Raw genomic sequence first — 26,347 nt, forward strand, 5'->3', positions numbered from 1 at the left:
CGGCTAGCATACCCCTTAAATCTCAAAACTGATTGGTTGGGGTTTGGTAGCTCAATAGGGCAGTATGCTGGGCTGCACACACAGCCAATAGGGACACGTGGCGTTTGGGCCGCGTTCAGCTTGCCGGTTCCAGCAATTCGCTACACAGAAGATAATGGCACTATGCAATTCGCCCTTTGATCAAATGATGAGAGCTGATAGTCAAATAGTGCGCCCTGACATTTCCACATTTTGTAACGACAGACCATGTTGAGCGTGTCGTGACACTTGTAAAATGGAAGAACACATCTACTTGTTGGTCGCAGAAGAGCCACTGAGAAATGATTTTTTTAGGTGGCTCGTTACAACTCGATGGCTGGTCACCTGGAATAAGATAAGACTCTGGACCCAAAAATTGACCGATTTTACTGGCCAAGAATCTGTTTGGATGTGCGCTGATGTTGTGCGTCCAGTGGTGTCAGCTGGTGAACCAGCTGGCCATTCCAAAAGTGCCTTTATGCCCTTACTGCCCTTAATGGAGGTACCATTTGAGCACATTGGCATGGACCTCATCTGACCATTTTATCGACGAGAAAAAGTAAATCTTTCGTTCAGCTGTTGTTAACTGATCTTGACTTTGTTAATTAAACGTTGTAAACCTGCTTTCAGTGTGTCCTGTACATGAGTTCTTTCAGTAAACCACAGCACGGTGTGTTTTTTGAGCTGATGAAGTTAAGCCAAAACAAGAAACATGCAGCAGGAGACAGTAACTTGTTAAAATGTTTGTGGCGAGAATAAGGCACGGCGGGACCACGGAGTATCATTCGGAGCCATCTTTATTTACATCTCACCACAACAATCCCCAAACCCCCGAGTCCCCGTGTTTTTAACTAGGCGGGCGTGATTAAGGATGCCGTGCAGGTGCGTCCGCCCTCCCTGCACGGCACCGCAGACCACGCCCCACCACATACCCCCATCGCCTGATTGAGGCTGGGGAGCCATCCGGCCGAACCTACTCCCCCACCGCCAGTGGGAGAGGGAATCAGCCCGGACAGCTGGCGCCCCCAGGCCCCGGCCAAGCGACGGGGAGGTGCGAGTTCAGGTGGCCGCCCGCGAATCCAGCGGTGCAGGCCAAGCTGGTTCGGAAGTCGGACGCGTGGCGTGTGCACCCGGCGCGGCCGGCACAGTCGTGAGCCCCAGCTCACAGGTGGCTGGGCAGAGGTGTGGCGTGTACTGGCCTCTGGTGGTGGTGAGGCCGATCTGGTGAGCACGGCGATCTCAAGCGTGGCACACGCCTCGCTCGCCAGTTCCACTCGAGCAGGCTCCCCTGGCACGGGGACCTCCAGCTCCTTGCGCGGTCCATCCGTCACTGCTGTCGCTCCCCGCTGGAGCAGCCCATCGCGCGACTCCTCCGTCACTACTACTCCCTCCGCCGCCGCCTGCTCCCGCTGGGCGGCCACCATTTCGGCCACCATCTGGGCCAGCTCCTCCATTCCCTGGCTCCGATACGGACCCGCCGTGCTGCCTCCTGGGTTTCGGCACCAATGTGGCGAGAATAAGGCACGGCGGGACCACGGAGTATCATTCGGAGCCATCTTTATTTACATCTCACCACAACAATCCCCAAACCCCTGAGTCCCCGTGTTTTTAACTAGGCGGGCGTGATTAAGGATGCCGTGCAGGTGCGTCCGCCCTCCCTGCACGGCACCGCAGACCACGCCCCACCACAATGTTATAAAAGGTACAATTAAAGATTTTCATGGATTTTTCAAGGATAAATGTCTAATTTGATCAAAAGTTCTATATGCCATTTCTGGAGAGAGTGCAGTGGAAATGTTGTCACTTTTGGACTTTGCTACTTGCAGCTAAACATTTGCAGCTAAATAATGTATAATGTAAGCAGAAACTGCAACTGAATGAGGGAATATTTGTCTAAAAACTTAAACTGAACTAGAAGGGTACCAGTGCTCCAGCTTACCATCTTTACCTGAGTAAATCTGTTTGTTGAACAATCTAAATGGTTGATTCAGAAACTTCTGTGACATCAACTTAACTGAGACTCATTACAAATTTCACAAAACACAGTTGAATACTTAGTTAATTAGTTTTTATTAGTTATTTTTGTTTTTGTTGTTACGTTAATTTTAATAAAAAATAAATAAATAAGTAAATAATTGTCATGGTCCCCGTGCCTGCCCAGCCGGCCTCACAAGGCTACACTTGTGTTTTTTTTCTCTTTCTCCCCCTATCTCTCTGCCTGGGCGGAGCTCACAGCTGGCTCCCGCCCTTGGCTCTCACAGCTGTTGGCGATCAGCTGATTATCCGTCTTCTATTTGAGGCTGGGTCACAGATCCTCTCATCGCGGGATGATTGCGCTACTGACGTTAGTCTACCTTTCCAGCTCCCGTGGTCTTACACCTTTATGCCTTCGTGATTTGTGAGTGATATCTCCCTTTCCCTGTTCCAGCTTATCTTCCCGGACCTGTGACCTCCCCGCGGTACGAACGTGTGTGAGGACGTGAGCGAGCGTGAGAGAGAGAGAGCCTTCCCCTAATCCCCTGGAACCCTGAATTTCCCGTCACTGTATATATTATTGCACGGGTGTGTAAATAAATTGTGTTTTGAGACATCAACCTGCTCTGCGCTTGAGTCCCTGCTTTCAGCCCGTGACAATAATATCTTTATTTTATTTTATTATTAATTTATTTGTTGTTCCCAGAGAGCAAGCCAAACACTGGTCCTGACTATCTCTAGTAGTGGTGCACTACTAGTGAATGACCGGTGAATGTGGGGCGACGGTGGCAAGAAAAAACTCCCTCCTGGAGGAAGAAATCTTGGGAGGAACCAGGCTCTCTGGGAGGACCCTTCCTCCTAAGGGCAATACTTACCAGCGGTCTGAGACGACGGTTGTTCCTTCTCAGCACGATGATGGCTCTAACTTGCTTCCACACCCTGTTTTAGAATGAAGAGAAAAATGATTAACAAGGTAATAGGACATTTCAAAATTCTCTCAGCTGCTGTGTCTTCTTACGTTTCTCTTGTAAAACAGGATGTAGGCAGACTGCTGCTGTTCCTCAAAAACTGCCGATCCAGTTGTGTGGAGCACCCGTGCATCATTATAGGTGAGCCAATGATCTGATGTAGACTGTGGGCTCTCCTCAGGATGCACAGAATGACAGATGTAGTGTCCTAAGATCACATTAAGACAAATGAATCCAACTTCTAAAAGTCAACTGATTCAAGCAAACAGTGGTTTGGACTTAGTGCTTCTTAAAACATCAAAAGCTTTTGTGTGTGAGTCCTTCACTCAAAAGTAGCATTTTCTGTTTGTAACAAGTCAGTTGTTTTACCTGATTCTGTGCCTCCATAGTGACTAATGATGCTTATGAGTTCATAACGGCCATCACCCTGAGAAGGAACAAATCCAAAGATCAGTTTCATAAAGTCTCACATCAGTGCGATAATTAAGCTGATTCTCTGAGATGTTCTGCAGTCTGTTTTTACCTGTTTGGATGACACCACCAAGTCCCTCTGCAGCCTGACGGGGTCATTCACCTTCTGAAGCTTGTGGGTTTTTGTAAAGCCAAACCTCTTCAGGTGAAAGATGAGAACTCTGGCAGAAAAGAAAAAAAAAACCCAAGGTACAAAATAAGAAGAATGAGTGTCAAACACAAACCGAAGATGGGAGAAAATGACTGCTCAAGTGTTGTCTTAAAAACTCTGATGTTTAGTGCGCCACAGTTTGGAAATCAGGTCAGTCGATCAATTCTGATGTGACCTTACTCACCTTGGCAGTGTATCAAAAGACTGCTTCACTTCCGAGGTCGTCCCTCCACAGTCACAGGTAAATTCGATTTTTTGTTCCTAAACAACGGCAAAGAGAAAACAGGCTTTATGGTAGAAAAAAAAATCACAACCTATGCGCACACACAAGATCAGTGATACTACATCTCTACTGGAATTTGTGATCTTACCTTCAAGTATGTCCCTAACATGTCCTCAACAGACCCCTCTGGAACCAGGTCAAGGGACAAGCTTGTAAATTCCTCCTGTTGTGATGACTGGTGACCGCAGCTACACATTTAAGGAGTAACGTAGTTAAAGTAACGATCAAGTAGGTGGAAAAGAGGTATATGAAAATGTTGCAATCAGCCCTGTGTTTCTGAAAGACTGGCTTACCTCTTGCATGTCCTCATGTTTTCCATTTTGAAAACATGATGGTCTTCTACTGGGCAGGTATAACTTCGGCCCAGGAGAGCTGCTTCCCTCTTCAGGTGAGGTGAGAGGCTTTTCACCTCATTGAGGAAAAAGGTTAGGAATTCATGAGCGTCCTGAAAGAAAAACACAGAGGAGATTTAGAACATAAACATTAGAAGGTAAAGCAAAAAACAAAATGTCCAAATAGCTGACACACTTTCTGTGCACTGCCTTCGTATTCAGGAACCTGTTGGCTGAATGCCTTCTTAAAAGACATTAGGCGGCGTTTTTTAAGGTCATAATCTCTTGATTGATGACAGTTCCTGATGTTCATGAGCCTTCTGTAAAAAGGAAAGGGTAAACAGACATTTCTGGTGTTAGATATCTTTGTTCTTCAGGTTTCTGAAGAAAGTAGAAGGTTGACGTAGCGCACCTTAAGAGCCGAGCTTCTGGGACTGCTCTCCACAAAGTCTCCTGACGGCTGACATCTCTAATGAACTCCTCATTGTTGAAGAGGCTCTGCAGGCAGGAGTTCATGTAGCAGCTGTTTACAATGTTTGGAAACCTGCCACACATACACAAAGTTTACACTATCAGTGTAAAATAACTCATTTCCACTTTGACAAAGAGAGCTTTGGTCCTCGTGCACCACGTGTACTCACCCGAAGCGGTCCACAGTCTGAACTTTATTTTTCTTTTTTTTTCTATCCTTCAAATTTTTCCCTAAACTATTGCAAAAAGGTAAAAACACAAACACACAATTAGGAAAGATGTCAAGAAGCTAAGCAGTGTATGTGCATGTATGCATGAGCTTTGAAGTTTAAACATTTTGGAGGACGTTTTTCTCTTACATGTCAAACACCTGCTCCAATCCATCCTCTTGTGCCAGAAACTCCATAAGCAAAGTGTCCCAACTCAGGTCTGATGGCTCACTATGTTCAGTGGTGTTTCTAACCTGGTTGGAACTTTCACCACATTCCTTATGGGTGCTGCTGCATGCAGAAAGAAGAAAGGAGTCAGGGATGCATAGCAAGCACAACAGGACAACAAACAAACATTGTCTCTCTGGAGAAAAGCATTCAAACATCTAATTCTTATTGTGATCAGCAATCGGCCAAAATATTAAAAGCACTTACCTGGGATTGTCTGTAGTTATGACCTGTACTAGGTCCTCTGAACTGTTCAGTGGAGGCTTGATGTCCAGTTCTTGGCCTTTTGTTTCTAGGCAGTCTTCTTTTGGTGGTGCTGCCTCGGCAGGTGTACAGTCCTGCTGCAGGTTCTTTAATCTGCAAAAATATACAAATATATAGAAGATTAAGTATCAAATCTGCAACCAGAAGGATCCCAAAAGAATTTTTCTTTAAAGTGAGAAGATTAAAGTTTCCCTTACTTGTCACTCTTTTTATCAGGTTCCCCTGTTGTTTCTGGAGCAACCAGTTCTCGACCTTTTGTTTCTAGGCAGTCTTCTTTTGGTGGTGCTGCCTTGGCAGGTGTACAGTCCTGCTGCAGGTTCTTTAATCTGCAAAAATATACAAATATATAGAAGATTAAGTATCAAATCTGCAACCAGAAGGATCCCAAAAGAATTTTTCTTTAAAGTGAGAAGATTAAAGTTTCCCTTACTTGTCACTCTTTTTATCAGGTTCCCCTGTTGTTTCTGGAGCAACCAGTTCTCGACCTTTTGTTTCTAGGCAGTCTTCTTTTGGTGGTGCTGCCTCGGCAGGTGTACAGTCCTGCTGCATGTTCTTTAATCTGCAAAAATATACAAATATATAGAAGATTAAGTATCAAATCTGCAACCAGAAGGATCCCAAAAGAATTTTTCTTTAAAGTGAGAAGATTAAAGTTTCCCTTACTTGTCACTCTTTTTATCAGGTTCCCCTGTTGTTTCTGGAGCAACCAGTTCTCGACCTTTTGTTTCTAGGCAGTCTTCTTTTGGTGGTGCTGCCTCGGCAGGTGTACAGTCCTGCTGCAGGTTCTTTAATCTGCAAAAATATACAAATATATAGAAGATTAAGTATCAAATCTGCAACCAGAAGGATCCCAAAAGATTTTTTCTTTAAAGTGAGAAGATTAAAGTTTCCCTTACTTGTCACTCTTTTTATCAGGTTCCCCTGTTGTTTCTGGAGCAACCAGTTCTCGACCTTTTGTTTCTAGGCAGTCTTCTTTTGGTGGTGCTGCCTCGGCAGGTGTACAGTCCTGCTGCATGTTCTTTAATCTGCAAAAATATACAAATATATAGAAGATTAAGTATCAAATCTGCAACCAGAAGGATCCCAAAAGATTTTTTCTTTAAAGTGAGAAGATTAAAGTTTCCCTTACTTGTCACTCTTTTTATCAGGTTCCCCTGTTGTTTCTGGAGCAACCTGGTTTCTTCTCTGTAGAAAGAAACCAAAAGACAGGACATAGCTGTGTGCTTCATTGCTCTTAATTGCTCCCATTTCATTGTGATGAATAAATGCTTGATGATAGTGACTCTTTCCATAAAACATACCTTCCAGAATTTGAAAATAGACCAGCGGGACTTTTTCTGTGGCTTTACAGTGGGGGTCTCTGCCTCTGTATCGCTGTCAGTTTCCTGTAGAGAACGAACAAACATAATGTTATTAAAAAAGAAAAGTCACTTAAAATTAACAAATACATTTTAAGGAAAATATGCATTTCATATGTCTTCTGTAAAAGCAAACCGAGAAACAGCAGAAGAAGTGTCTCCATTTTATTTTCTTCTTCTTCTTTATACCATTTTCATGGTTAGGTGTTGTGGCAGCAACAGAAGCATCCGGGACGCTGATCGAGGACAAAAGTGTAAATGTTATTTTTCAAAGTGGAAATTTTTAACAAGGAGCGCATCCTGGATATTGCAAATAAAAAATAATAACTGTTATGAAATACCAAAATGAACAAAATCATGTATTTTGTACATTTACACTCTATATTTTCAACTAATCTCTGAATCGATATAAATAATAGACAAAACTAGAAGTAGTAAAAACGATATAAACACACAAGGCGGAAGAAAAACAACAATAAAAGGGAAATAAAACAGCTCACACTAAACCACTGCTATAAATATCTCCGGCAACATTGGATTAAAGAGTCACATTTCTTTACCTCTGTTGAGACGTAGAAGGAATTTCCTTCTCTGCCACGTTTTGGTTTTTTGATCTCTGTTTAGAAAGAAGAAAACCAACATCAGTAATGGCATAAAACAAACATTCCAAGGGAGGCTCTACATGAAAAGTGTCCAGTTAGAAAATTTGGTATTATTTTAGATTATTTATCAATTTAGTGAGCTATCGACTCATGAAGTGGACCGATATGAATATGTTTAAATAAATTAAAAACAATTTATTCATGCCTCAATTTGAGTTTTAAAGTTTATGGTATGAAATACAAAATACTTCATTTGGTTCAAAATTCAGTTTTTACAAAAATCATCTATGAAGCTCCATTAAAAGCTTCAAAATGCTTATTTACTGTAAGAAAATATACAGAGAAATGTGCTACAAGTCTCGTCAAACTTACCTTTCTGAGAAAAAAGCGTTTGAACATCTTTGAACCTAATTTGATCGCAGTGAAAATCTTCTGTGCTATGCAAAAGTTCAACTGAAAACAAGTTCAATAGTTGTATATTTATAAGCTTTCAGCATAGAATGTTCATACCCTGAACATATGTCATCATAATGTATGGGGCTAGTTTGCATATTTTGGAATGTATGCTCATTGGAACTGTGTGGTACTCGTCTCCAAGCAACCCCACTGTACATGCTTGAAATGTACAGTGCAATGTGCAAAAAATTGCAAAAATAAACAAGACAAGACAGTGCAATGGATATGTGCAAAATGCTGAGTATTGTGCAAAAGTAACTTGGTGTGTGTGTGTGTGTGTGTGTGTGTGTGTGTGTGTGTGTGTGTGTGTGTGTGTGGAGCAGGGCGATATGACCAAAAATATTTATCACGATATACATTTGAAAATTTGCGATAACGATATAACTGACGATATAACTGACACTAGACAAAATACTTTACAACTCCACGACTTTATTAGTGCAAAAAAACCATCAATGTATTTTCACTTAAACAAGCAGCTGTTTTTATGTGCATTAAAGTTATATAAAAATGTAACAATGCAAATTCCTTGCTGACAGTTTAACCAAAAGGCATTTCCAGTGGAAATTGGCCGACATATCCTGAGCATAACAATGTATAATATCCACTAAACTTAAAAAGAGGTTATACACACACAATACAGTAATATTATGTTGAAGCACAGTACGTATCACTCCGCGAGGCGCCTGCCTAATATAGCCGTAATGCTCCACTTTCGCTCTTCTCATTCTGTGTCGCCGCCATGTGCGTATGTAAACATAGGCACTGCGCATGCGCGTTTTACCCATATTCTATCACGATATTTCATTTTCCTATCGTTGCCCAAAATTACACCGGTATTACCGTGAACGGTATGATATAGCCCAGCCCTATATGTGTGTGTGTGTGTGTGTGTGTGTGTGTGAGATACTGCAGATAAGTGCTTGGTAGCGATGTGTGAAGGTGTGTGTGTGTGTGTATCAGTCCAGTCACTGAGTGTTCAGGAGTCTGACGGCTTGCTGGTACCTCTTTCGAGAAGGCAGCAGGGTGAAGAGTGTGTGAGGTCCTCCATAATGCTGGTGGCTTTGCGGATGGAGCGGGTGCTAAAAGTGTCCATGATGGAGGGGAGAGGGGCTCCAATGATCTTCTCAGCTGCTCTCACTATTAGTTGTAGGGTACTGCGATCTGATACGGTGCAGTTACCATACTAGATAGTGATGCAGCTGCTCAGGACGCTCTCGATAATCCCTCTGTAGAAGGTGGTGAGAATGGATGGTGAGAGATGGGCTTTCCTCAGCTTCCGCAAGAAGTAGAGATGCTGTTGGGCCTCCTTAGTTATGGAGCTTGGGTTAAGGGACCAGAAAAGGTTCTCCGCCAGGTGGACATCAAGGAATTTGGTGCTCTTGACGACCTCCAAAGAGGATCCAGTGATGTTAAGTGGGAAGTGAGCTCTCTGTGCTCTCCTGAAGTCAACAATCATCTCTTTTGTTTTGTCCACGTTCACAGACAGGTTGTTGACCCTACATCTCTACAGATGGCCCCTAGCGCAACCCTTCAGCCTACTAGTAATTGCACCTATTGTACAAAAGGGTTAGGGTTGTGTATGGGATTTCCTATGCCCCCTGAATGCACCATCGGGGTGCATGTCTGCAACTTTAGTTCAGAGACAAACGGCAGCCAAACAACGGACAGTGTGTGCGTTCATAAGACCGTAAGTTAATGTTTTACTTCACTCAGTTGTGTTGGTGTTCAGCCATGAGTGTATTTGATGACTTACCAGCAGTTTCTGCTTCTGTTTATGTGACATTATGTGTGTTGGTGGCCAGGAAAGGAACGTGCCCTCCGGTTGTTGCAAGTGGCTGCCATCAGTCTCTCCAGAAGACCATCACAGCAACTTTCATGGGGCAAATGGGGCTGGAGGACCAGTCCTCTGCCTAAACCAGGTGGCTGCAGCCTGGCCCCACACTTAGAAAGGCTGGATTGCTGAAAATGGTAGTGCTAGAGAAATTTGTGGGGGGGGGCTACCGGCCAGGACAGTGAAGTGAGTCTGCTATCACTAGCCGGTGAACCTCGAAACTGCCATCACCCTGGCCAAAGACCAGCTGGCGACCTGTCCGGCTCAGTCATGGATATTCACAAATACCCCATAGTACTGGTGGAAATGAAAGATCGGGGGGAAATGCATAGAGTAACGGCTGCGGTTAGCTGGCGGCTAGCATACCCCTTAAATCTCAAAACTGATTGGTTGGGGTTTGGTAGCTCAATAGGGCAGTATGCTGGGCTGCACACACAGCCAATAGGGACACGTGGCGTTTGGGCCGCGTTCAGCTTGCCGGTTCCAGCAATTCGCTACACAGAAGATAATGGCACTATGCAATTCGCCCTTTGATCAAATGATGAGAGCTGATAGTCAAATAGTGCGCCCTGACATTTCCACATTTTGTAACGACAGACCATGTTGAGCGTGTCGTGACACTTGTAAAATGGAAGAACACATCTACTTGTTGGTCGCAGAAGAGCCACTGAGAAATGATTTTTTTAGGTGGCTCGTTACAACTCGATGGCTGGTCACCTGGAATAAGATAAGACTCTGGACCCAAAAATTGACCGATTTTACTGGCCAAGAATCTGTTTGGATGTGCGCTGATGTTGTGCGTCCAGTGGTGTCAGCTGGTGAACCAGCTGGCCATTCCAAAAGTGCCTTTATGCCCTTACTGCCCTTAATGGAGGTACCATTTGAGCACATTGGCATGGACCTCATCTGACCATTTTATCGACGAGAAAAAGTAAATCTTTCGTTCAGCTGTTGTTAACTGATCTTGACTTTGTTAATTAAACGTTGTAAACCTGCTTTCAGTGTGTCCTGTACATGAGTTCTTTCAGTAAACCACAGCACGGTGTGTTTTTTGAGCTGATGAAGTTAAGCCAAAACAAGAAACATGCAGCAGGAGACAGTAACTTGTTAAAATGTTTGTGGCGAGAATAAGGCACGGCGGGACCACGGAGTATCATTCGGAGCCATCTTTATTTACATCTCACCACAACAATCCCCAAACCCCCGAGTCCCCGTGTTTTTAACTAGGCGGGCGTGATTAAGGATGCCGTGCAGGTGCGTCCGCCCTCCCTGCACGGCACCGCAGACCACGCCCCACCACATACCCCCATCGCCTGATTGAGGCTGGGGAGCCATCCGGCCGAACCTACTCCCCCACCGCCAGTGGGAGAGGGAATCAGCCCGGACAGCTGGCGCCCCCAGGCCCCGGCCAAGCGACGGGGAGGTGCGAGTTCAGGTGGCCGCCCGCGAATCCAGCGGTGCAGGCCAAGCTGGTTCGGAAGTCGGACGCGTGGCGTGTGCACCCGGCGCGGCCGGCACAGTCGTGAGCCCCAGCTCACAGGTGGCTGGGCAGAGGTGTGGCGTGTACTGGCCTCTGGTGGTGGTGAGGCCGATCTGGTGAGCACGGCGATCTCAAGCGTGGCACACGCCTCGCTCGCCAGTTCCACTCGAGCAGGCTCCCCTGGCACGGGGACCTCCAGCTCCTTGCGCGGTCCATCCGTCACTGCCGTCGCTCCCCGCTGGAGCAGCCCATCGCGCGACTCCTCCGTCACTACTACTCCCTCCGCCGCCGCCTGCTCCCGCTGGGCGGCCGCCATTTCGGCCACCATCTGGGCCAGCTCCTCCATTCCCTGGCTCCGATACGGACCCGCCGTGCTGCCTCCTGGGTTTCGGCACCAATGTGGCGAGAATAAGGCACGGCGGGACCACGGAGTATCATTCGGAGCCATCTTTATTTACATCTCACCACAACAATCCCCAAACCCCTGAGTCCCCGTGTTTTTAACTAGGCGGGCGTGATTAAGGATGCCGTGCAGGTGCGTCCGCCCTCCCTGCACGGCACCGCAGACCACGCCCCACCACAATGTTATAAAAGGTACAATTAAAGATTTTCATGGATTTTTCAAGGATAAATGTCTAATTTGATCAAAAGTTCTATATGCCATTTCTGGAGAGAGTGCAGTGGAAATGTTGTCACTTTTGGACTTTGCTACTTGCAGCTAAACATTTGCAGCTAAATAATGTATAATGTAAGCAGAAACTGCAACTGAATGAGGGAATATTTGTCTAAAAACTTAAACTGAACTAGAAGGGTACCAGTGCTCCAGCTTACCATCTTTACCTGAGTAAATCTGTTTGTTGAACAATCTAAATGGTTGATTCAGAAACTTCTGTGACATCAACTTAACTGAGACTCATTACAAATTTCACAAAACACAGTTGAATACTTAGTTAATTAGTTTTTATTAGTTATTTTTGTTTTTGTTGTTACGTTAATTTTAATAAAAAATAAATAAATAAGTAAATAATTGTCATGGTCCCCGTGCCTGCCCAGCCGGCCTCACAAGGCTACACTTGTGTTTTTTTTCTCTTTCTCCCCCCTATCTCTCTGCCTGGGCGGAGCTCACAGCTGGCTCCCGCCCTTGGCTCTCACAGCTGTTGGCGATCAGCTGATTATCCGTCTTCTATTTGAGGCTGGGTCACAGATCCTCTCATCGCGGGATGATTGCGCTACTGACGTTAGTCTACCTTTCCAGCTCCCGTGGTCTTACACCTTTATGCCTTCGTGATTTGTGAGTGATATCTCCCTTTCCCTGTTCCAGCTTATCTTCCCGGACCTGTGACCTCCCCGCGGTACGAACGTGTGTGAGGACGTGAGCGAGCGTGAGAGAGAGAGAGCCTTCCCCTAATCCCCTGGAACCCTGAATTTCCCGTCACTGTATATATTATTGCACGGGTGTGTAAATAAATTGTGTTTTGAGACATCAACCTGCTCTGCGCTTGAGTCCCTGCTTTCAGCCCGTGACAATAATATCTTTATTTTATTTTATTATTAATTTATTTGTTGTTCCCAGAGAGCAAGCCAAACACTGGTCCTGACTATCTCTAGTAGTGGTGCACTACTAGTGAATGACCGGTGAATGTGGGGCGACGGTGGCAAGAAAAAACTCCCTCCTGGAGGAAGAAATCTTGGGAGGAACCAGGCTCTCTGGGAGGACCCTTCCTCCTAAGGGCAATACTTACCAGCGGTCTGAGACGACGGTTGTTCCTTCTCAGCACGATGATGGCTCTAACTTGCTTCCACACCCTGTTTTAGAATGAAGAGAAAAATGATTAACAAGGTAATAGGACATTTCAAAATTCTCTCAGCTGCTGTGTCTTCTTACGTTTCTCTTGTAAAACAGGATGTAGGCAGACTGCTGCTGTTCCTCAAAAACTGCCGATCCAGTTGTGTGGAGCACCCGTGCATCATTATAGGTGAGCCAATGATCTGATGTAGACTGTGGGCTCTCCTCAGGATGCACAGAATGACAGATGTAGTGTCCTAAGATCACATTAAGACAAATGAATCCAACTTCTAAAAGTCAACTGATTCAAGCAAACAGTGGTTTGGACTTAGTGCTTCTTAAAACATCAAAAGCTTTTGTGTGTGAGTCCTTCACTCAAAAGTAGCATTTTCTGTTTGTAACAAGTCAGTTGTTTTACCTGATTCTGTGCCTCCATAGTGACTAATGATGCTTATGAGTTCATAACGGCCATCACCCTGAGAAGGAACAAATCCAAAGATCAGTTTCATAAAGTCTCACATCAGTGCGATAATTAAGCTGATTCTCTGAGATGTTCTGCAGTCTGTTTTTACCTGTTTGGATGACACCACCAAGTCCCTCTGCAGCCTGACGGGGTCATTCACCTTCTGAAGCTTGTGGGTTTTTGTAAAGCCAAACCTCTTCAGGTGAAAGATGAGAACTCTGGCAGAAAAGAAAAAAAAACCCAAGGTACAAAATAAGAAGAATGAGTGTCAAACACAAACCGAAGATGGGAGAAAATGACTGCTCAAGTGTTGTCTTAAAAACTCTGATGTTTAGTGCGCCACAGTTTGGAAATCAGGTCAGTCGATCAATTCTGATGTGACCTTACTCACCTTGGCAGTGTATCAAAAGACTGCTTCACTTCCGAGGTCGTCCCTCCACAGTCACAGGTAAATTCGATTTTTTGTTCCTAAACAACGGCAAAGAGAAAACAGGCTTTATGGTAGAAAAAAAAATCACAACCTATGCGCACACACAAGATCAGTGATACTACATCTCTACTGGAATTTGTGATCTTACCTTCAAGTATGTCCCTAACATGTCCTCAACAGACCCCTCTGGAACCAGGTCAAGGGACAAGCTTGTAAATTCCTCCTGTTGTGATGACTGGTGACCGCAGCTACACATTTAAGGAGTAACGTAGTTAAAGTAACGATCAAGTAGGTGGAAAAGAGGTATATGAAAATGTTGCAATCAGCCCTGTGTTTCTGAAAGACTGGCTTACCTCTTGCATGTCCTCATGTTTTCCATTTTGAAAACATGATGGTCTTCTACTGGGCAGGTATAACTTCGGCCCAGGAGAGCTGCTTCCCTCTTCAGGTGAGGTGAGAGGCTTTTCACCTCATTGAGGAAAAAGGTTAGGAATTCATGAGCGTCCTGAAAGAAAAACACAGAGGAGATTTAGAACATAAACATTAGAAGGTAAAGCAAAAAACAAAATGTCCAAATAGCTGACGCACTTTCTGTGCACTGCCTTCGTATTCAGGAACCTGTTGGCTGAATGCCTTCTTAAAAGACATTAGGCGGCGTTTTTTAAGGTCATAATCTCTTGATTCATGACAGTTCCTGATGTTCATGAGCCTTCTGTAAAAAGGAAAGGGTAAACAGACATTTCTGGTGTTAGATATCTTTGTTCTTCAGGTTTCTGAAGAAAGTAGAAGGTTGACGTAGCGCACCTTAAGAGCCGAGCTTCTGGGACTGCTCTCCACAAAGTCTCCTGACGGCTGACATCTCTAATGAACTCCTCATTGTTGAAGAGGCTCTGCAGGCAGGAGTTCATGTAGCAGCTGTTTACAATGTTTGGAAACCTGCCACACATACACAAAGTTTACACTATCAGTGTAAAATAACTCATTTCCACTTTGACAAAGAGAGCTTTGGTCCTCGTGCACCACGTGTACTCACCCGAAGCGGTCCACAGTCTGAACTTTATTTTTCTTTTTTTTTCTATCCTTCAAATTTTTCCCTAAACTATTGCAAAAAGGTAAAAACACAAACACACAATTAGGAAAGATGTCAAGAAGCTAAGCAGTGTATGTGCATGTATGCATGAGCTTTGAAGTTTAAACATTTTGGAGGACGTTTTTCTCTTACATGTCAAACACCTGCTCCAATCCATCCTCTTGTGCCAGAAACTCCATAAGCAAAGTGTCCCAACTCAGGTCTGATGGCTCACTATGTTCAGTGGTGTTTCTAACCTGGTTGGAACTTTCACCACATTCCTTATGGGTGCTGCTGCATGCAGAAAGAAGAAAGGAGTCAGGGATGCATAGCAAGCACAACAGGACAACAAACAAACATTGTCTCTCTGGAGAAAAGCATTCAAACATCTAATTCTTATTGTGATCAGCAATCGGCCAAAATATTAAAAGCACTTACCTGGGATTGTCTGTAGTTATGACCTGTACTAGGTCCTCTGAACTGTTCAGTGGAGGCTTGATGTCCAGTTCTTGGCCTTTTGTTTCTAGGCAGTCTTCTTTTGGTGGTGCTGCCTCAGCAAGTGTACAGTCCTGCTGCAGGTTCTTTAATCTGCAAAAATATACAAATATATAGAAGATTAAGTATCAAATCTGCAACCAGAAGGATCCCAAAAGAATTTTTCTTTAAAGTGAGAAGATTAAAGTTTCCCTTACTTGTCACTCTTTTTATCAGGTTCCCCTGTTGTTTCTGGAGCAACCAGTTCTCGACCTTTTGTTTCTAGGCAGTCTTCTTTTGGTGGTGCTGCCTCAGCAAGTGTACAGTCCTGCTGCAGGTTCTTTAATCTGCAAAAATATACAAATATATAGAAGATTAAGTATCAAATCTGCAACCAGAAGGATCCCAAAAGATTTTTTCTTTAAAGTGAGAAGATTAAAGTTTCCCTTACTTGTCACTCTTTTTATCAGGTTCCCCTGTTGTTTCTGGAGCAACCAGTTCTCGACCTTTTGTTTCTAGGCAGTCTTCTTTTGGTGGTGCTGCCTCGGCAGGTGTACAGTCCTGCTGCATGTTCTTTAATCTGCAAAAATATACAAATATATAGAAGATTAAGTATCAAATCTGCAACCAGAAGGATCCCAAAAGAATTTTTCTTTAAAGTGAGAAGATTAAAGTTTCCCTTACTTGTCACTCTTTTTATCAGGTTCCCCTGTTGTTTCTGGAGCAACCAGTTCTCGACCTTTTGTTTCTAGGCAGTCTTCTTTTGGTGGTGCTGCCTCGGCAGGTGTACAGTCCTGCTGCAGGTTCTTTAATCTGCAAAAATATACAAATATATAGAAGATTAAGTATCAAATCTGCAACCAGAAGGATCCCAAAAGATTTTTTCTTTAAAGTGAGAAGATTAAAGTTTCCCTTACTTGTCACTCTTTTTATCAGGTTCCCCTGTTGTTTCTGAAGCAACCAGTTCTCGACCTTTTGTTTCTAGGCAGTCTTCTTTTGGTGGTGCTGCCTCGGCAGGTGTACAGTCCTGCTGCATGTTCTTTAATCTGCAAAAATATACAAATATATAGAAGATTAAGTATCAAATCTGCAACCAGAAGGATCCCAAAAGATTTTTTCTTTAAAGTGAGAAGATTAAAGTTTCCCTTACTTGTCACTCTTTTTATCAGGTTCCCCTGTTGTTTCTGGAGCAACCTGGTTTCTTCTCTGTAGAAAGAAACCAAAAGACAGGACATAGCTGTGTGCTTCATTGCTCTTAATTGCTCCCATTTCATTGTGATGAATAAATGCTTGATGATAGTGACTCTTTCCATAAAACATACCTTCCAGAATTTGAAAATAGACCAGCGGGACTTTTTCTGTGGCTTTACAGTGGGGGTCTCTGCCTCTGTATCGCTGTCAGTTTCCTGTAGAGAACGAACAAACATAATGTTATTAAAAAAGAAAAGTCACTTAAAATTAACAAATACATTTTAAGGAAAATATGCATTTCATATGTCTTCTGTAAAAGCAAACCGAGAAACAGCAGAAGAAGTGTCTCCATTTTATTTTCTTCTTCTTCTTTATACCATTTTCATGGTTAGGTGTTGTGGCAGCAACAGAAGCATCCGGGACGCTGATCGAGGACAAAAGTGTAAATGTTATTTTTCAAAGTGGAAATTTTTAACAAGGAGCGCATCCTGGATATTGCAAATAAAAAATAATAACTGTTATGAAATACCAAAATGAACAAAATCATGTATTTTGTACATTTACACTCTATATTTTCAACTAATCTCTGAATCGATATAAATAATAGACAAAACTAGAAGTAGTAAAAACGATATAAACACACAAGGCGGAAGAAAAACAACAATAAAAGGGAAATAAAACAGCTCACACTAAACCACTGCTATAAATATCTCCGGCAACATTGGATTAAAGAGTCACATTTCTTTACCTCTGTTGAGACGTAGAAGGAATTTCCTTCTCTGCCACGTTTTGGTTTTTTGATCTCTGTTTAGAAAGAAGAAAACCAACATCAGTAATGGCATAAAACAAACATTCCAAGGGAGGCTCTACATGAAAAGTGTCCAGTTAGAAAATTTGGTATTATTTTAGATTATTTATCAATTTAGTGAGCTATCGACTCATGAAGTGGACCGATATGAATATGTTTAAATAAATTAAAAACAATTTATTCATGCCTCAATTTGAGTTTTAAAGTTTATGGTATGAAATACAAAATACTTCATTTGGTTCAAAATTCAGTTTTTACAAAAATCATCTATGAAGCTCCATTAAAAGCTTCAAAATGCTTATTTACTGTAAGAAAATATACAGAGAAATGTGCTACAAGTCTCGTCAAACTTACCTTTCTGAGAAAAAAGCGTTTGAACATCTTTGAACCTAATTTGATCGCAGTGAAAATCTTCTGTGCTATGCAAAAGTTCAACTGAAAACAAGTTCAATAGTTGTATATTTATAAGCTTTCAGCATAGAATGTTCATACCCTGAACATATGTCATCATAATGTATGGGGCTAGTTTGCATATTTTGGAATGTATGCTCATTGGAACTGTGTGGTACTCGTCTCCAAGCAACCCCACTGTACATGCTTGAAATGTACAGTGCAATGTGCAAAAAATTGCAAAAATAAACAAGACAAGACAGTGCAATGGATATGTGCAAAATGCTGAGTATTGTGCAAAAGTAACTTGGTGTGTGTGTGTGTGTGTGTGTGTGTGTGTGTGTGTGTGTGTGTGTGGAGCAGGGCGATATGACCAAAAATATTTATCACGATATACATTTGAAAATTTGCGATAACGATATAACTGACGATATAACTGACACTAGACAAAATACTTTACAACTCCACGACTTTATTAGTGCAAAAAAACCATCAATGTATTTTCACTTAAACAAGCAGCTGTTTTTATGTGCATTAAAGTTATATAAAAATGTAACAATGCAAATTCCTTGCTGACAGTTTAACCAAAAGGCATTTCCAGTGGAAATTGGCCGACATATCCTGAGCATAACAATGTATAATATCCACTAAACTTAAAAAGAGGTTATACACACACAATACAGTAATATTATGTTGAAGCACAGTACGTATCACTCCGCGAGGCGCCTGCCTAATATAGCCGTAATGCTCCACTTTCGCTCTTCTCATTCTGTGTCGCCGCCATGTGCGTATGTAAACATAGGCACTGCGCATGCGCGTTTTACCCATATTCTATCACGATATTTCATTTTCCTATCGTTGCCCAAAATTACACCGGTATTACCGTGAACGGTATGATATAGCCCAGCCCTATATGTGTGTGTGTGTGTGTGTGTGTGTGTGTGTGTGTGTGTGTGTGTGTGTGTGAGATACTGCAGATAAGTGCTTGGTAGCGATGTGTGAAGGTGTGTGTGTGTGTGTATCAGTCCAGTCACTGAGTGTTCAGGAGTCTGACGGCTTGCTGGTACCTCTTTCGAGAAGGCAGCAGGGTGAAGAGTGTGTGAGGTCCTCCATAATGCTGGTGGCTTTGCGGATGGAGCGGGTGCTAAAAGTGTCCATGATGGAGGGGAGAGGGGCTCCAATGATCTTCTCAGCTGCTCTCACTATTAGTTGTAGGGTACTGCGATCTGATACGGTGCAGTTACCATACTAGATAGTGATGCAGCTGCTCAGGACGCTCTCGATAATCCCTCTGTAGAAGGTGGTGAGAATGGATGGTGAGAGATGGGCTTTCCTCAGCTTCCGCAAGAAGTAGAGATGCTGTTGGGCCTCCTTAGTTATGGAGCTTGGGTTAAGGGACCAGAAAAGGTTCTCCGCCAGGTGGACATCAAGGAATTTGGTGCTCTTGACGACCTCCAAAGAGGATCCAGTGATGTTAAGTGGGAAGTGAGCTCTCTGTGCTCTCCTGAAGTCAACAATCATCTCTTTTGTTTTGTCCACGTTCACAGACAGGTTGTTGACCCTACATCTCTACAGATGGCCCCTAGCGCAACCCTTCAGCCTACTAGTAATTGCACCTATTGTACAAAAGGGTTAGGGTTGTGTATGGGATTTCCTATGCCCCCTGAATGCACCATCGGGGTGCATGTCCGCAACTTTAGTTCAGAGACAAACGGCAGCCAAACAACGGACAGTGTGTGCGTTCATAAGACCGTAAGTTAATGTTTTACTTCACTCAGTTGTGTTGGTGTTCAGCCATGAGTGTATTTGATGACTTACCAGCAGTTTCTGCTTCTGTTTATGTGACATTATGTGTGTTGGTGGCCAGGGAAGGAACGTGCCCTCCGGTTGTTGCAAGTGGCTGCCATCAGTCTCTCCAGAAGACCATCACAGCAACTTTCATGGGGCAAATGGGGCTGGAGGACCAGTCCTCTGCCTAAACCAGGTGGCTGCAGCCTGGCCCCACACTTAGAAAGGCTGGATTGCTGAAAATGGTAGTGCTAGAGAAATTTGTGGGGGGGGGCTACCGGCCAGGACAGTGAAGTGAGTCTGCTATCACTAGCCGGTGAACCTCGAAACTGCCATCACCCTGGCCAAAGACCAGCTGGCGACCTGTCCGGCTCAGTCATGGATATTCACAAATACCCCATAGTACTGGTGGAAATGAAAGATCGGGGGGAAATGCATAGAGTAACGGCTGCGGTTAGCTGGCGGCTAGCATACCCCTTAAATCTCAAAACTGATTGGTTGGGGTTTGGTAGCTCAATAGGGCAGTATGCTGGGCTGCACACACAGCCAATAGGGACACGTGGCGTTTGGGCCGCGTTCAGCTTGCCGGTTCCAGCAATTCGCTACACAGAAGATAATGGCACTATGCAATTCGCCCTTTGATCAAATGATGAGAGCTGATAGTCAAATAGTGCGCCCTGACATTTCCACATTTTGTAACGACAGACCATGTTGAGCGTGTCGTGACACTTGTAAAATGGAAGAACACATCTACTTGTTGGTCGCAGAAGAGCCACTGAGAAATGATTTTTTTAGGTGGCTCGTTACAACTCGATGGCTGGTCACCTGGAATAAGATAAGACTCTGGACCCAAAAATTGACCGATTTTACTGGCCAAGAATCTGTTTGGATGTGCGCTGATGTTGTGCGTCCAGTGGTGTCAGCTGGTGAACCAGCTGGCCATTCCAAAAGTGCCTTTATGCCCTTACTGCCCTTAATGGAGGTACCATTTGAGCACATTGGCATGGACCTCATCTGACCATTTTATCGACGAGAAAAAGTAAATCTTTCGTTCAGCTGTTGTTAACTGATCTTGACTTTGTTAATTAAACGTTGTAAACCTGCTTTCAGTGTGTCCTGTACATGAGTTCTTTCAGTAAACCACAGCACGGTGTGTTTTTTGAGCTGATGAAGTTAAGCCAAAACAAGAAACATGCAGCAGGAGACAGTAACTTGTTAAAATGTTTGTGGCGAGAATAAGGCACGGCGGGACCACGGAGTATCATTCGGAGCCATCTTTATTTACATCTCACCACAACAATCCCCAAACCCCCGAGTCCCCGTGTTTTTAACTAGGCGGGCGTGATTAAGGATGCCGTGCAGGTGCGTCCGCCCTCCCTGCACGGCACCGCAGACCACGCCCCACCACATACCCCCATCGCCTGATTGAGGCTGGGGAGCCATCCGGCCGAACCTACTCCCCCACCGCCAGTGGGAGAGGGAATCAGCCCGGACAGCTGGCGCCCCCAGGCCCCGGCCAAGCGACGGGGAGGTGCGAGTTCAGGTGGCCGCCCGCGAATCCAGCGGTGCAGGCCAAGCTGGTTCGGAAGTCGGACGCGTGGCGTGTGCACCCGGCGCGGCCGGCACAGTTGTGAGCCCCAGCTCACAGGTGGCTGGGCAGAGGTGTGGCGTGTACTGGCCTCTGGTGGTGGTGAGGCCGATCTGGTGAGCGCGGCGATCTCAAGCGTGGCACACGCCTCGCTCGCCAGTTCCACTCGAGCAGGCTCCCCTGGCACGGGGACCTCCAGCTCCTTGCGCGGTCCATCCGTCACTGCCGTCGCTCCCCGCTGGAGCAGCCCATCGCGCGACTCCTCCGTCACTACTACTCCCTCCGCCGCCGCCTGCTCCCGCTGGGCGGCCACCATTTCGGCCACCATCTGGGCCAGCTCCTCCATTCCCTGGCTCCGATACGGACCCGCCGTGCTGCCTCCTGGGTTTCGGCACCAATGTGGCGAGAATAAGGCACGGCGGGACCACGGAGTATCATTCGGAGCCATCTTTATTTACATCTCACCACAACAATCCCCAAACCCCTGAGTCCCCGTGTTTTTAACTAGGCGGGCGTGATTAAGGATGCCGTGCAGGTGCGTCCGCCCTCCCTGCACGGCACCGCAGACCACGCCCCACCACAATGTTATAAAAGGTACAATTAAAGATTTTCATGGATTTTTCAAGGATAAATGTCTAATTTGATCAAAAGTTCTATATGCCATTTCTGGAGAGAGTGCAGTGGAAATGTTGTCACTTTTGGACTTTGCTACTTGCAGCTAAACATTTGCAGCTAAATAATGTATAATGTAAGCAGAAACTGCAACTGAATGAGGGAATATTTGTCTAAAAACTTAAACTGAACTAGAAGGGTACCAGTGCTCCAGCTTACCATCTTTACCTGAGTAAATCTGTTTGTTGAACAATCTAAATGGTTGATTCAGAAACTTCTGTGACATCAACTTAACTGAGACTCATTACAAATTTCACAAAACACAGTTGAATACTTAGTTAATTAGTTTTTATTAGTTATTTTTGTTTTTGTTGTTACGTTAATTTTAATAAAAAATAAATAAATAAGTAAATAATTGTCATGGTCCCCGTGCCTGCCCAGCCGGCCTCACAAGGCTACACTTGTGTTTTTTTTCTCTTTCTCCCCCTATCTCTCTGCCTGGGCGGAGCTCACAGCTGGCTCCCGCCCTTGGCTCTCACAGCTGTTGGCGATCAGCTGATTATCCGTCTTCTATTTGAGGCTGGGTCACAGATCCTCTCATCGCGGGATGATTGCGCTACTGACGTTAGTCTACCTTTCCAGCTCCCGTGGTCTTACACCTTTATGCCTTCGTGATTTGTGAGTGATATCTCCCTTTCCCTGTTCCAGCTTATCTTCCCAGACCTGTGACCTCCCCGCGGTACGAACGTGTGTGAGGACGTGAGCGAGCGTGAGAGAGAGAGAGCCTTCCCCTAATCCCCTGGAACCCTGAATTTCCCGTCACTGTATATATTATTGCACGGGTGTGTAAATAAATTGTGTTTTGAGACATCAACCTGCTCTGCGCTTGAGTCCCTGCTTTCAGCCCGTGACAATAATATCTTTATTTTATTTTATTATTAATTTATTTGTTGTTCCCAGAGAGCAAGCCAAACACTGGTCCTGACTATCTCTAGTAGTGGTGCACTACTAGTGAATGACCGGTGAATGTGGGGCGACGGTGGCAAGAAAAAACTCCCTCCTGGAGGAAGAAATCTTGGGAGGAACCAGGCTCTCTGGGAGGACCCTTCCTCCTAAGGGCAATACTTACCAGCGGTCTGAGACGACGGTTGTTCCTTCTCAGCACGATGATGGCTCTAACTTGCTTCCACACCCTGTTTTAGAATGAAGAGAAAAATGATTAACAAGGTAATAGGACATTTCAAAATTCTCTCAGCTGCTGTGTCTTCTTACGTTTCTCTTGTAAAACAGGATGTAGGCAGACTGCTGCTGTTCCTCAAAAACTGCCGATCCAGTTGTGTGGAGCACCCGTGCATCATTATAGGTGAGCCAATGATCTGATGTAGACTGTGGGCTCTCCTCAGGATGCACAGAATGACAGATGTAGTGTCCTAAGATCACATTAAGACAAATGAATCCAACTTCTAAAAGTCAACTGATTCAAGCAAACAGTGGTTTGGACTTAGTGCTTCTTAAAACATCAAAAGCTTTTGTGTGTGAGTCCTTCACTCAAAAGTAGCATTTTCTGTTTGTAACAAGTCAGTTGTTTTACCTGATTCTGTGCCTCCATAGTGACTAATGATGCTTATGAGTTCATAACGGCCATCACCCTGAGAAGGAACAAATCCAAAGATCAGTTTCATAAAGTCTCACATCAGTGCGATAATTAAGCTGATTCTCTGAGATGTTCTGCAGTCTGTTTTTACCTGTTTGGATGACACCACCAAGTCCCTCTGCAGCCTGACGGGGTCATTCACCTTCTGAAGCTTGTGGGTTTTTGTAAAGCCAAACCTCTTCAGGTGAAAGATGAGAACTCTGGCAGAAAAGAAAAAAAAAACCCAAGGTACAAAATAAGAAGAATGAGTGTCAAACACAAACCGAAGATGGGAGAAAATGACTGCTCAAGTGTTGTCTTAAAAACTCTGATGTTTAGTGCGCCACAGTTTGGAAATCAGGTCAGTCGATCAATTCTGATGTGACCTTACTCACCTTGGCAGTGTATCAAAAGACTGCTTCACTTCCGAGGTCGTCCCTCCACAGTCACAGGTAAATTCGATTTTTTGTTCCTAAACAACGGCAAAGAGAAAACAGGCTTTATGGTAGAAAAAAAAAAATCACAACCTATGCACACACACAAGATCAGTGATACTACATCTCTACTGGAATTTGTGATCTTACCTTCAAGTATGTCCCTAACATGTCCTCAACAGACCCCTCTGGAACCAGGTCAAGGGACAAGCTTGTAAATTCCTCCTGTTGTGATGACTGGTGACCGCAGCTACACATTTAAGGAGTAACGTAGTTAAAGTAACGATCAAGTAGGTGGAAAAGAGGTATATGAAAATGTTGCAATCAGCCCTGTGTTTCTGAAAGACTGGCTTACCTCTTGCATGTCCTCATGTTTTCCATTTTGAAAACATGATGGTCTTCTACTGGGCAGGTATAACTTCGGCCCAGGAGAGCTGCTTCCCTCTTCAGGTGAGGTGAGAGGCTTTTCACCTCATTGAGGAAAAAGGTTAGGAATTCATGAGCGTCCTGAAAGAAAAACACAGAGGAGATTTAGAACATAAACATTAGAAGGTAAAGCAAAAAACAAAATGTCCAAATAGCTGACGCACTTTCTGTGCACTGCCTTCGTATTCAGGAACCTGTTGGCTGAATGCCTTCTTAAAAGACATTAGGCGGCGTTTTTTAAGGTCATAATCTCTTGATTGATGACAGTTCCTGATGTTCATGAGCCTTCTGTAAAAAGGAAAGGGTAAACAGACATTTCTGGTGTTAGATATCTTTGTTCTTCAGGTTTCTGAAGAAAGTAGAAGGTTGACGTAGCGCACCTTAAGAGCCGAGCTTCTGGGACTGCTCTCCACAAAGTCTCCTGACGGCTGACATCTCTAATGAACTCCTCATTGTTGAAGAGGCTCTGCAGGCAGGAGTTCATGTAGCAGCTGTTTACAATGTTTGGAAACCTGCCACACATACACAAAGTTTACACTATCAGTGTAAAATAACTCATTTCCACTTTGACAAAGAGAGCTTTGGTCCTCGTGCACCACGTGTACTCACCCGAAGCGGTCCACAGTCTGAACTTTATTTTTCTTTTTTTTTCTATCCTTCAAATTTTTCCCTAAACTATTGCAAAAAGGTAAAAACACAAACACACAATTAGGAAAGATGTCAAGAAGCTAAGCAGTGTATGTGCATGTATGCATGAGCTTTGAAGTTTAAACATTTTGGAGGACGTTTTTCTCTTACATGTCAAACACCTGCTCCAATCCATCCTCTTGTGCCAGAAACTCCATAAGCAAAGTGTCCCAACTCAGGTCTGATGGCTCACTATGTTCAGTGGTGTTTCTAACCTGGTTGGAACTTTCACCACATTCCTTATGGGTGCTGCTGCATGCAGAAAGAAGAAAGGAGTCAGGGATGCATAGCAAGCACAACAGGACAACAAACAAACATTGTCTCTCTGGAGAAAAGCATTCAAACATCTAATTCTTATTGTGATCAGCAATCGGCCAAAATATTAAAAGCACTTACCTGGGATTGTCTGTAGTTATGACCTGTACTAGGTCCTCTGAACTGTTCAGTGGAGGCTTGATGTCCAGTTCTTGGCCTTTTGTTTCTAGGCAGTCTTCTTTTGGTGGTGCTGCCTCAGCAAGTGTACAGTCCTGCTGCAGGTTCTTTAATCTGCAAAAATATACAAATATATAGAAGATTAAGTATCAAATCTGCAACCAGAAGGATCCCAAAAGAATTTTTCTTTAAAGTGAGAAGATTAAAGTTTCCCTTACTTGTCACTCTTTTTATCAGGTTCCCCTGTTGTTTCTGGAGCAACCAGTTCTCGACCTTTTGTTTCTAGGCAGTCTTCTTTTGGTGGTGCTGCCTCAGCAAGTGTACAGTCCTGCTGCAGGTTCTTTAATCTGCAAAAATATACAAATATATAGAAGATTAAGTATCAAATCTGCAACCAGAAGGATCCCAAAAGAATTTTTCTTTAAAGTGAGAAGATTAAAGTTTCCCTTACTTGTCACTCTTTTTATCAGGTTCCCCTGTTGTTTCTGGAGCAACCAGTTCTCGACCTTTTGTTTCTAGGCAGTCTTCTTTTGGTGGTGCTGCCTCGGCAGGTGTACAGTCCTGCTGCATGTTCTTTAATCTGCAAAAATATACAAATATATAGAAGATTAAGTATCAAATCTGCAACCAGAAGGATCCCAAAAGAATTTTTCTTTAAAGTGAGAAGATTAAAGTTTCCCTTACTTGTCACTCTTTTTATCAGGTTCCCCTGTTGTTTCTGGAGCAACCAGTTCTCGACCTTTTGTTTCTAGGCAGTCTTCTTTTGGTGGTGCTGCCTCGGCAGGTGTACAGTCCTGCTGCATGTTCTTTAATCTGCAAAAATATACAAATATATAGAAGATTAAGTATCAAATCTGCAACCAGAAGGATCCCAAAAGAATTTTTCTTTAAAGTGAGAAGATTAAAGTTTCCCTTACTTGTCACTCTTTTTATCAGGTTCCCCTGTTGTTTCTGAAGCAACCAGTTCTCGACCTTTTGTTTCTAGGCAGTCTTCTTTTGGTGGTGCTGCCTCGGCAGGTGTACAGTCCTGCTGCATG

At 44.0% G+C, this 26,347-nt stretch overlaps 3 protein-coding genes across 3 annotated transcripts; all 3 read right to left on the reverse strand.

Annotated features, from left to right (window-relative positions):
* Nucleotides 1–1,487: 1,487 nt before the first annotated feature.
* Nucleotides 1,488–11,445, reverse strand: LOC309689726 (uncharacterized protein; the record flags this gene model as incomplete). Its single annotated transcript, XM_082506349.1, has 19 exons — nt 1,488–2,931; nt 3,011–3,168; nt 3,330–3,387; nt 3,484–3,592; nt 3,767–3,843; nt 3,954–4,053; nt 4,159–4,310; nt 4,394–4,517; nt 4,610–4,741; nt 4,839–4,904; nt 5,028–5,168; nt 5,313–5,462; nt 5,567–5,695; nt 5,800–5,928; nt 6,033–6,161; nt 6,266–6,394; nt 6,499–6,554; nt 6,671–6,754; nt 10,924–11,445. The coding sequence occupies 19 exons, from the start codon at nt 11,443–11,445 to the stop codon at nt 2,914–2,916; spliced, it is 2,463 nt and encodes an 820-aa protein (XP_082362475.1). The 3' UTR covers nt 1,488–2,913.
* A 754-nt stretch (nt 11,446–12,199) lies between these two features.
* Nucleotides 12,200–21,432, reverse strand: LOC309689727 (uncharacterized protein; the record flags this gene model as incomplete). Its single annotated transcript, XM_082506350.1, has 19 exons — nt 12,200–12,905; nt 12,985–13,142; nt 13,304–13,361; nt 13,458–13,566; nt 13,740–13,816; nt 13,927–14,026; nt 14,132–14,283; nt 14,367–14,490; nt 14,583–14,714; nt 14,812–14,877; nt 15,001–15,141; nt 15,286–15,435; nt 15,540–15,668; nt 15,773–15,901; nt 16,006–16,134; nt 16,239–16,367; nt 16,472–16,527; nt 16,644–16,727; nt 20,911–21,432. 19 exons carry the CDS (start codon nt 21,430–21,432, stop codon nt 12,888–12,890), a joined length of 2,463 nt encoding a protein of 820 aa, XP_082362476.1. The 3' UTR covers nt 12,200–12,887.
* On the reverse strand, nt 21,216–26,346 carry LOC309689728 (uncharacterized protein; the record flags this gene model as incomplete). Its single annotated transcript, XM_082506351.1, has 16 exons — nt 21,216–22,891; nt 22,971–23,128; nt 23,290–23,347; nt 23,444–23,552; nt 23,727–23,803; nt 23,916–24,015; nt 24,121–24,272; nt 24,356–24,479; nt 24,572–24,703; nt 24,801–24,866; nt 24,990–25,130; nt 25,275–25,424; nt 25,529–25,657; nt 25,762–25,890; nt 25,995–26,123; nt 26,228–26,346. The coding sequence occupies 16 exons, from the start codon at nt 26,344–26,346 to the stop codon at nt 22,874–22,876; spliced, it is 1,791 nt and encodes a 596-aa protein (XP_082362477.1). The 3' UTR covers nt 21,216–22,873.
* Between the last annotated feature and the right edge of the window lies 1 nt (nt 26,347).

The sequence above is a fragment of the Aulonocara stuartgranti genome (genome assembly GCF_965226115.1).
Source record: "Aulonocara stuartgranti genome assembly, chromosome: 15".
NCBI lineage: Eukaryota > Metazoa > Chordata > Actinopteri > Cichliformes > Cichlidae > Aulonocara > Aulonocara stuartgranti.